Here is an 11,710-nt window from a genome sequence, read left to right as displayed (position 1 = left end):
AAATTTTTTCAATTTAATGTAATCAAAATTATCCATTTTGCATTTCATAATGTTCTCTATCGATTGTTTGGTCATAAATTCTTTGTTCTCCATAAATCTGACAGGTAAACTATTTCATTAAGGCCATTTCTGAGCAAGTTTCGGAGACTGATTTTTAGACACAGGCCAAGCTTCAGTCTTAAAGAGTACACTGAAGAGTAGCAAATGCATGGAGGTTAGAATGTCCTGTGAGGTCAGTCCAGCAAGCAGTGACTATTTTAAATTTGCCACAGCCACTGCTATTTATGCTTTGTGTCTAGTAAACTATAAACTAAATAGAATGGAGGAAAACCCACAAAAACTCTAGGGATCAGTCTTAGAGTATTGTCCTTTAGTACATTCGATGAGCTGTTTGTCTAGGTTAGTTCTTTAAGAACTTTCTTTTCAGTTATTTGAGTAAATCAGCTGAGATCCCATTCTTGAATCTTAACCTTATTAATACAGGAAAGCTTTATTAATCTGTATTAATCTGGACAAAGGGTGGACTGAGGTTTACCTTTTTCAATATCTAAACCCATTGTCATTTCCAAAATCATTTTCTATCACCTTCACATGGAAACTTCTTCTCCTCCTTTGAGGTTAACTAAATCCATTTAATCAGAATTCTGGTAGCTGTTGTTTACTGACTTCCAAGATGCTCCCCCCCTTTTTTTAATTAACATTTATGTGTTATACTTTTAAAAAAGTTTGTTTATTTTTAGTTTTTGACATTCACTTCCATAAGATTTTGAGTTTTAATTTTGTCCCTCTTCCTCTCCCTACCCCACCCCAAGGCAGTATGCAATCTGATATAGGCTCTACTTATATATTTATATGAAGCATATTTTCCCATTAGTCATGATGTAAAGGTATGTTATATTTTTTAAAAATTTCATTTCTTTTTAGTTTTCAGCATTCGCTTTTATAAGATTTTGAGTTCTAAATTTCCCTCCCTCCCCAAGATAGCCTGTAATCTGATTTAGGCTATATATATATATATATATATATATATATATATATATATACACATATATATATAATCATAGTAAACATATTTCCACATTCGTCATGTTGTGAAAGAGGAATCAGAACAAAAGGGAAAGACCATGAGAAAGAAAAAACAAAAAATAACAACAACAAAAAAGAGAAAATAATATGCTTCTATCTGCATTCAGACTCCATAGTTCTTTCTTTGGATATAGATAGCATTTTCCATCATGAGTCTTGTGAAATTGTCTTAGATCATCACAATGCTGAGAAGAGCTAAGTCTATCAAAGTTGGTCATCACACAATGTTGCTGTTACTGTGTACAGTGTTCTCCTGGTCCTGCTCACTTCACTCGGCACCAGTTCATGCAAATCTTCTCAGATTTTTCTGAAGTATGCCTGTTCACCATTTCTTATATCACGATAGTATTCCATTATATTCATATACCACAACTTGTTCAGCCATTCTCCCACTGATAGGCATCCTCTCAATTTTCAATTCTTTGCCACCACAAAAAGAGCTGCTATAAATATTTTTGTACATGTAGGTCCTTTTCCCATTTGTGTGATTTCTTTGGGATACAGTGCTAGAAGTGGTATTGATGCTCCCTTTCTTTCCTTAATGTGTTCAGTACCTGACTCACAGTCTTTCTCTCCTCTCTAATTCCTGCCGTCATACTGGAGGACTTCAGCATACATATTAATACTTCCTCAAACACCCTAACTATACAGTTCTTCAATTAACTAATTTCCCATGACCTAGTCTTCCATCTAACCTCAGCTACACACAGAGATTTTGGTCTTGCTGTTACCCACAAATGCTCCACTTCTATGTTCGTGAACTCTGAAATTCCCTTATCTGATCACAATCAGTTGTCATTTCTACCTCTTCCCCTACCTTGCAACCCCAAACCCTTTTCTTAGTCCTCTCTGTGACATTTAGTTTCTTGACTTCTCAGTTCTTTCCCAGACTATAGCCCCTGCACTGGCTGTGCTCTCTTTCCTTCCCCAATATGACCCTTTGGAGAACCAGTTCAGCTCTACTGTCTTCTTCCTTCCAGTCCTTTGCCTCTTTATTTTGTTGAAGATCTTGCCCTGCCAAGCCTTAGTCTTGGAATACTCCCACCATCTGCTGCCTTCATTCCTACTTATGTGCTGCCAAATGAAGCTGCAGAAGAAAATCACAAAAGTGTGCTGTTTGGATCCCCTCCAAATTTATGTTACATAATTTCAACTGGACCCTCACTGTGACAAGGCAATCCTTTTGTGTCTCCCTAATTGATTCTCCATCCCATTCACTACAGTGGTTTTTCTAAACCTTTTCATCCTTCCTCAAACTTTCCATAGCTTTTCCTCCTCCCCACCCTCAAAGCTGAGAACATTGCCTCATATTTTACTGAAAAAAATGGAGAACATTTGCTAAAAGATCCTTCTTCTCCCCTCATTTTCATCTCACATCAGTCAGGTGTCTTCTGCCACTAACTCCTCCTTCACTCGTATCTCATGTGAAGTTGTGGCCCTTGCCAGGGTAAACCTCTCTATATACACAAGTGATCCCTTTCCATCTTGTCTTCTCCAGCAGATTGCCCCCTCTATTAGCTCTACTTTCTCTCTTGTCTTCAATCTCTCTCTGTCTACTTGCCGCTTCTCTACTGCCTACAAATATACCCATCTCTCCTCACACACTGCCCCACCCCGCCATGCTCACTTCATCCATCCATCCCTACTAATGTTCCATATCTCGCCTTACTTCAGTGGCTAAGCTTGAGAAGGCCTTCTACAATAGATGCTTTCACTTCCTTCCCTTTTACTCCCTTAACTCTGTACAGTCTGAATTGTGATCTTACCTTTCAACTAAAACTCTTTCCGTAGTTAATAGTGATTTCTTAATTGACTGATCTAATGACCTTTTCTCAATCATCTTTCTTGACTTCTCCACAGCTTTTGATTTTATTGATCACCTTCTTCTCCTTGAAGTTTCCATCTTTTTAGGTTTCATTGGCATGACTCTTTTCTTGGTTTCCTCCTACCTACATGACTGCTTTTTTTCAGTCTCTTTTGCTGACTCTTCATCGTGGTTATACCTCATAACTGTGGGTGTTTTCCAGGGCTTTGGATTCCAGATTATGGAGCTTTTATAAAAGAATACTAAATGTTTTTTAACGTAGTCTTTCTTTGTGATTGATTCCACAGGGAACTCAAATTGCGGAACTATGTACCTGAGGATGAGGAGCTGAAGAAGAGGAAGGTGCCTCAGGCCAAACCAGCCTCAGGTAGGGTCTTGGAAGTAAGAGATGAATGGAATTGATAGGGAAAAAGAAAGAGTAGAGGAAAAGGACAGCAACTCTGCAATAATGCTGCAGTCTGTTTGGGGAAAGTTAATGGCCACAAACATGAAACTGTATCTTTCCCATGCTCTTTTGTACTCCCATTGTTAACATAGTAGCTGGCACCTAGTGGGTGCATAATGAGTATTTATTGACTCTCTGACTTGATGGATTTGATTTATTTGGGATTGTGAGTAGGAAAGGGGGATCAAAATAGTCCCATGAACTACTTACATTATTTAGCCAGTGCTGGATGGGAACAAGTTTTAGCAGGTCCCTTCGTCCTATTTGTTTCCCTGTATCAATAACACTTTTTAAAAATGCACGTTGCAAATCATTTAATAGTAAAAATAAAGCTCACAGTCTAATAAGGAGAAATATACAAACAACTGCATACAGCTAAGATGTGTACAGGATAAATAGGAGATAATTCCAGAGAGGAAGGCAGTAAGATTTTTTTTTTTTTGGATGAGGCAGTTGGGGTTAAGTGACTTGCCTGCAGTCACACAGCTAGTATCAAGTGTCTGAGACCGGATCTGAACACAGGTCCTTCTGACTCTAGGTCCAGTGCGCAATCCACTGCAACACTTAGCTGCCCCTCCGAAGGCACTAAGATTAAGGACGACTGGGCAAGGTTTCTTGCAGAAAGTGGGGACTTTGGCCAAGGCTTAAAGGAAGCCAGGGGTGGAGATGAGAGAGAGAGTTTCAGGCAGTGGGGGACAGTGAATACAGAGAGTCAGGAGATGGAGTGTCATGCCCTCTGTTTTCTCAGTGTTGCTGTGCCACGGGCCAGTGGGTTTCCAGTGCCACTGCAGCCCTCCTTGGTCAGCGTGTTCCTTCAGGCGTTAACCCTAAGCGGTGAGCTCTGCAAACCTTAAAGAGCTATAGGTGATGATGAATGTGGTGATGACATTGACAGCAACAGCAATGGGAAGATACACGATGGCCGTAGATAACCTGTGAAAAAGTGTTATGAAAGATGTCATCCATGAGCTCTATGACCATAAAAAGAGGGGGCTGCTCATTTAGGAAGGATGGTAATAATGGAATCGTCTATGTGGTGTAGGTTAGCTGTATAATGTTTAAAGACATTTTGAGAGAGTGGTCCCCAACACATTGGGTAGACCTTTTTTATCCAGGATATATGAAAAGACATGGACAAAACTTAATACCGGAGGAAGGGGTCTAGATGGGTTTCAATTTGTATTATTATAGGGAGTGTCCACATTAATAAGGTCACAAATCCATTGAAGTACCTGATGATTACATGAAACATCAGTTTTAGGATCTTAAAATTTAGAATTTAAATGAACTTTCTAAATATTGGTTCTAAAGCTGAAATGTACCTTTAAAGTCATCTAATGCAACCCCTTCATTAAATTCTTTTAAAAATTCTGAATGTAAACACTGAAGAAAGGGGAGCATTTCAATATGCAGATTAGAACACAAAAATAATTGTATACGAACTGTGAATCTATTTCATACCACTTTCTTTTTTAAAAGTATCTCTTGTGTGACAACTTTTAAAAGTATTTCAATGGCCTTACCCTTTTTTTTTTGTTCTTGCATCACTATTACTATTCTCTCCCCGAATGTCCTATTTAAAAAAAGAAAAAGAAAAAAAGAAAAAAAAATCCTCTTGTGACAAACATAGTCGTGGAAAACAGATCCTTGTCCAAAAATGTATGTCTCCCTGCACACTTTCTGCACCTTTCCCACCATCTCCTCTCTGCCCGTGGGCTACTAGCTAATGTTTTGGCTAGTTTTGGTGTGGAAAATGTCACTTAGTGAAGTTTCTGATTGGATTTCTTGATCATCATTCGTCTGCTGTGAGGCAGTCTTCTTGCCCAGCTTCCTCTTTTAGAGGAAGACTCACAGAGGTTGAGTAACTTGACCAAAATTGCACAGTAAGAAGCCAAACTGAGATTCCAATGAGTAAATGTTTAGAACCAATGGTATTTCCATTAACCATGTTTTCCCTGTCTAGTTTGAACCCTTGCCTTTACCACTCCCTCTTCCTGCTTCCCCTGTTTTGCTGATGAAGTATTTGGGACGAGAGGTTACAGGACTTTGCCAAGGTCTTACAGGTAGTAAGTAACAGAGCTGGGATTTGAATCCCTCTGACTTTAAATCCAGCATTTTATTTAGTTATCTGTGTGTTTCCTGGGGTTTAAACAGTCTTAGCTCCCATCTTGGAGCTGCTTTTCAGGTGAATGTGCTCTGGAAAGGTTTAGAAACCAGTGCAGTCCAAGCTTAGGAGGAAGAAGCTCTTGTCAGCTCCTTGTGATACTGATGCCCAGGACAGGACAGTGAAACAAAATCCCCTAGTTGAGACAGATAATTTCCTTGGCACAGGATACAGAGAAAATGATGTCCCCTGCCATGGCACATCTGATAGCTAAAAATACAGTGGGAAGGCATGTTAATTGTGTGTGTCTTCTGATCACTGAGGCAGTTTCTTCCAGGGGCCTCTTCCTGTGTTGCCTGGCTCTGCCTTCCTGCCTGAGTCACTGCCTTTACCTTGTGCTGTTTTCTTGCTCCTTCTAGTGGAAGAGAAAGTAAAAGACCAGCTGGAAGCAGCAAAGCCTGAGCCTATTATTGAGGAAGTGGTATGTCTATTAAATGATGTTTCTCTTCTCCCCCTCTATTTCCCACCCCCTACCCCATCACAACAAGCCTTTGTCAAGGTTCCTGTTTGAGCACCGAATAATTGTGTTAAACTGATATAAATCCTGCTTCCTAGGAACTTAGCATCTAGCACAGGTAGTAGTCACTACTCATCTACTTTTGTGAGCAAACACAGGTGATAAATTATGTACAAAATGTATGCAGTGAAGCAGTTGATTATAATGATGAGGAACTATTTGGAGGGTGTCCCTTTTTGGACAGAAGAGAGTCCATGGGGAAACCATGTAGATTTCCTTCCTGTGACTAGTGTGCCTGTGTGTTCTCTTTCTGTGGGCTCTGGTTCTATTGACATTATGTTTCTTTTTCCCTAGGATTTGGCCAACCTTGCCCCCAGAAAGCCAGATTGGTAAGTGCTGCTACCCATAGACATTTTCTTCTTGACATAATGAGCCCCCTTACTGTTTTCCTGTGGTAACTGCAAACATTTCCTGTGGTACTTTACATTTGCAAAGTGCTTCTCATACATAGTCCTATGAGATAGAAGGAATTTTACAGATGAAGAAACAAAGGTTTAACAAGGTGAAATTGGCCCATATTCATATCAGTTATTGAGGATGAGAGCCAGGATTTGAACCCAGGTCTCGTCTTTCCAATTCTAGCATTTTTTCTACTTTACCAGCCCAACCATGTATGTCCCTTCCATGCTTGTTTTCATTTTGATGATTTGACTTGACAGTACCTTTGCCAAAAGTGTGGTTGAAGTTGACTTAACGTTTTTCTCCATGAGTTCAGTGTAGCTAAAATTCTGGGTACCCTGACATAAAAGGCAGGCAGCTCTGTGAAGCATTTGCAGAGACTCAGGAATAGCAGCCAAAAGCTCCTCTAGTCCCTCCCAGCCACACTTGTGTTGATCCCCCGCCCGGCAGCTGCCTGGAAGTTGAATTGCAATAATAATAGAAAGAAGAGAAAATAATTTCAATTTCTTTTATATCCTGAACAGACAGGTCTTCTTTTCATGGCTGCTTTAGCCAATTTTCAGGGTGAGAATGTCGGCCAGAATAGATTCAGACAGTGCCTTTCTGGTCTGCCTCCTGTCTTCCCACCCATTTTGGAACAGAATAGAGTGGACCCTTTTCTTACTATGGAAGACTTTGTAAGACTCTCGACGTCAGATAGCTCAAGCATGCTTTAAACATTCTCTTAAGACAGAGTGGAAGGAGAAAGATCTTAAGGCCAGCTGCTACCCACCAGAGGCTGTGATAACCAGATTCTGAAGAAGGTCCTTGAAAATCTAGGATATCTTCTTCAAAGAGGCCTGGCTAGAGAGATGTTCAGTGTGAAGGAAGACAAGGGCCAGGCCTGCTAAGCTCCTGATCCCTTTGCTAATTGAACCCAGAAGGGGAGAAACAGAGGACCTGGGATTAGTCTGCCTTGGTCTGACCTTGTAGGAGAAATTCCTAAAAGTTTATTTTCAGAAATGGGGTTTTTTTTTAAAAATTTTTTTTAACACTTTTATGTTTATAAGGTCATTGGGGTGGGGATAGCTCAAAGCAGTTTTCCATGTTATCTCACTTGTTCTCATTACCTTCCTACAAAGTGTAGAAGAACAGGATTTATTCTTCCTACCTTATAGGTAGTGGGATCTCAGATATAGGCAAGTGAAATCATACCTGACTTTAAACTCAGCTCTTTGGCCTGTATATTCTACTGCTGCCTGGAGTTTGAAGCCATCCCTTAGGCATGAACATAATTAGCTATTGTTTATCTCTCCTTAGTTGTTAATAGGCCAGGGAATAGCTCCCGGCTTCCAGCAAATCCATCTTCTTTGAAGAGGAGGAGTGAGTTAGGTTGGGACAACAGGTAATGGGATGAATTACAAAATGTTCTAGTCTATTTTTTGTGTATGTGTGCATGTGACTTAGTCATGTATTTTTGACTTTGAAGTGAAAACGCTGCAACTCCTAATCTGTCCTTGTGTTTTGAAAGAAGTTCCTGGAGGTCTTGTGCTCCAGCTACCACCTAGTGAAAGTTGGGTAAGCTTGATTTGTCCCTAGCAACACTCTGCCCTTGTTACCTAATGGCCTGAGCATCTTGTTCCAGAAACCACTGGACTATTGATGGCTTCTTGAAAGGACAATGACCTAGGCCACTTTCTTTTACCATCTCGTTAATGAGTTTACCCTAAAGGAGCCCAGGTCAGAAAAATACTCTTGATTACCGGATAGCCAACTCCAACTAATAATAATGGAAAGAGTGCTTAGCTTGGGGTTAGAAGACTTGAGTTTGACTCTTGGCTCTGCTACTTACCAGTTTTATGTCCTTGAGCAAATTACTTGTGCCCTCTCCATAAAACAAGAGGGTTGGATTATATGATCTCAGGGACCATTCCAATTCTCTCTGTTGATCACAGACTATTGAACTTTATAGATAGACCATAAAAGTTATTGTTGGGAGACACTCCTAGATGAGATCCAGACTCACTCAGGAGCATTTGACCTAGCTGCCCACCCAGGAAGAAACAATCTGGAGAATGCCTTGTGTGTAGACTGCAAGAGACAGTTGAAGGGCTCGTAGAATTGTTCCATCACTAGCAGCAACAACAGCTGATCACATATAAAGCACCTTCCAGTGAGGGAGGCCTTGACATCCATTATCTCTTTTGAGCTTCATCACAATCCTGTGGAGTAGACATTACAGGTGTTATCATCCCCAATTTGCCTATAAGGAAACTGAGGCCCAGAGAGGTCACATTGATAGTAAGTAGCAAAGCTTGGATTTGAACCCAAGCCACTGACTACAGATCTAGTATGTTTTCTTCTATGTTGCACAACCTTTCCTTTGTCTGCATACATATGTCTGAATTGCAGGATGAGATTTCACATATACTTGATCCTATGATGGTTAGAAAATGGGACCATTCCTTGATGAATAAACATTGATTAAATTCTCTTTGCATGTCTGTGCCCTGTTCTGGTTACTTAATTGATAGAGGAAGCATAGAGTTCCCGATTTGAGAAGAGCTGGCCAGATCCCTATCCTTAAGGAGTTTTTGGTCTGATCTAGGTGAAGCATATAAGAAAAATATTTAAACTAGATGAGAAACATGCACAAATACAGTAAGGAATATAGCAGTTTCCATCAGTGCTGAGGGTTTGCTGGAGTAACTAGAGTAATGGTAGGATTAGTCTAAGAAGACTTTCTGGAGGCACTGAGTTTACAACAGACTTTTGAAGATAAATGCCAGTTAACAGACACAGAAAGCTCTATGTCTGTTAATAAACACAGGCGATAAATTATTCACAGTGCATGTGGTGGGGCAATTAAGTATAGTGAGAATTGAATACAAAGGTGATAATTAATAGACTCTGCATCTTTTTCTGCTTAGCTGGCATCTGTGTCACCGGCAGAAGTCTGTTGTCCCAAGTGGTTATGAGAAGTGCTCTGGGGCACTTGTCATCTTGGTTTCTCCAGAGAAAGGACTGCCCAGGGGAGGGCCCAGAACCATCTCACTTGAGGGCAGCATGAGGTGTTGACTTTGTGGCACATCCTTTTCTTGTAGTGGGCAGAAGTTATGTGCTCAACAGCTTGTTGGACTGTGTTGTCTCTTCCCACACCCCAGCAAAGGGTGAAGCAGTCTTCTCCACACTGGTGTTCTTGTTTCATCCTCTCATCTCAAAGGCCTCTTTTCTAGTCAAGGGCTATGCTGTGTTTTCTTGGGTAGTTTTCATTGCTTTATCTAGCTGGGAGAAAATTACTTTGCCAACCTTAACCCTCCACTCCTGGCCTTTGCCTCTTTGAATCCTTCCTGACCATCATTTAGAAACCAGGTCAGATACCATCTATTTCATGAAGTCGTCTTATTCCCCCAGCTGAAAATAACCTTTAGCCCTGAACTTTTAGAGTACCATTTTTTTTTTGTTATTCTTATATACTTAGCATATTCCATTTTGTTTTAGCCTAGTGTACATGGTTGACTATTGACCTACTGAAGGATTGAATGTAACCATAACATTCCTTTAAGGCTGTTTTGGTTTGACTCAGAGTGAAAAGTTCCATAGATCACCTGCCTGACTTTTCTTACTGTTGCACGTGGGAACAACCCCACCATGAGGCAGCTGTTGGTACAACAGATAGAGTACTGGGCCTGAAATTCCAATCAGGCCATAGACCTTTATTAGTTGTGTAACCCTGGGCAAATCATTTAATTTCTCTCTGTCTCACTTTCTCCAGCTGTAAAATGGGGGTAATAATAACACCTACCTCCCAGGATTGTTATGAGGATTAAATGAGATAATAATTGCAAAGTGCTTATCACAGTGCCTGGGTGCGTAGTATTCCCTTCCTCACCATAATTAGTGAGGATGACCCTGTTTGTGATGAAACAACTTTTTTATTACACTGTGTTGAGTCATTCCACACGCCAAAGAACATGCACTGTTAGAGTATACGCTAGTATTGCCAAAGACACTTGACTTTGGAAAAAGGCTCTCGGAGTAGCACTGCTTAGAGAAAACCCTTTATTATTTTTACTTTAATATGAATTAGTTTTAGATCCTTTTTTGAGAAGAGATTCTGGTTAGAAGAGAGGGAATGTCTTAAGACTAACAAATAATCATATTATATGTCCCTTTACATTTACAGAGCACTTAACTTTCAACAGTCTATGAGGTAAAAGTGGAGTGGGTACTACCCTGTGGAACTGTAAGACACATTCCTTGAAGACCTTAGTTTATCAATCATTCTTTCTTCCTCTCTCCGACCTCCCCCATCTTTTTTTTTCTACTCTTCTCCTCTTTCATCAGATCTTTTTTCTGCACTTGTTCCTTTTGTCTGTAAACATGCTCAAATGATCCCTGTCTAAGACAAATATTTCTCTTCCAGAAAGCTTTCCCCACTCAATTGTCTTTCCTTATTTACTCAACTTTACTGGATCTGTGATCTTGATGAGGATACTCCCTCCATTGGTTTAGATTGCAGCCCCTTTATGCCAGCTCATCCTGTGCTTCTTCTCCATCCATGTCTGTCCTTCCCGAGTCCTCCAAGGGTTCTATCAGTGTACGCAGGCCTTTCTCTGCGTCTTTGGACAGTAGCTCCCAGGGCTTTTCCTTGGTTAACCATTACTCTCCATCATGGCTCCTTTCCTTGTCAGACATTTCTTTGATATATATTTAACATTGCTTCTCCTGTGACTCTTTATTGGCAGTAGGCTTTAGACTACTCATATCTACTGGAAATATATCCACTGCCCTTTGAGGGACCTTCAGCTTTTAATTCTTTGGACACTTCATGTTCTCTAGCTATTATAGCATCCCTGTGAGAATGTTGGTGTTATGAGGGTAGACCTTTGTTTCAAGGACGTAATGGGCATTTAAAGCATTGTGAAATTTCCTAACTCTAGTCTAACCTAAAGTGCTTTAGAAAATGTTAGCTGTTATTCTCCTCTCTTCATTTACGGGCCTACTTCATTGTCCATCTGCAGGATCTGTTCAAGAGACATATTTTGAGTAATAGCATGGCATAGCAGCTGGAATTCTAGACATGGAGTCGAGAATACCTACATTTAAATCCTACCTTTAGCACTATTTTTTCCTACCTTTGTATGTTTATGCTGTCTCCTGTGCTTGGAAATGCCCCTTCCCAGTCCTGGTCTGTTGAAATAATCTCCATCTTTTGTGGTTTGGTTCAGTACTTTTTTAAATTTTTATTTTTTTTTAATTTTTAACATGTGTTTTTAAAACTCGGGGTTACAG

At 40.2% G+C, this 11,710-nt stretch overlaps 1 protein-coding gene across 1 annotated transcript in view; it reads left to right on the top strand.

The window, feature by feature from the left end:
- Nucleotides 1–11,710, top strand: part of CCDC12 (coiled-coil domain containing 12) — a 65,374-nt gene that overhangs the window by 50,655 nt on the left and 3,009 nt on the right. The window contains exons 3-5 of the mRNA XM_027842129.1: nucleotides 3,199–3,278; nucleotides 5,880–5,941; nucleotides 6,332–6,366. Coding sequence (XP_027697930.1) covers nucleotides 3,199–3,278; nucleotides 5,880–5,941; nucleotides 6,332–6,366 — 177 coding nt within the window. The remainder of the gene's footprint in view (nucleotides 1–3,198; nucleotides 3,279–5,879; nucleotides 5,942–6,331; nucleotides 6,367–11,710) is intronic.

Source organism: Vombatus ursinus, unplaced genomic scaffold (genome assembly GCF_900497805.2).
Source record: "Vombatus ursinus unplaced genomic scaffold, bare-nosed wombat genome assembly UNPS02014867.1, whole genome shotgun sequence".
Classification (NCBI taxonomy): Eukaryota; Metazoa; Chordata; class Mammalia; order Diprotodontia; family Vombatidae; genus Vombatus; species Vombatus ursinus.
Note: the sequence above shows the minus strand (reverse complement) of the source record. Positions and strands in the feature narration are given on the sequence as shown.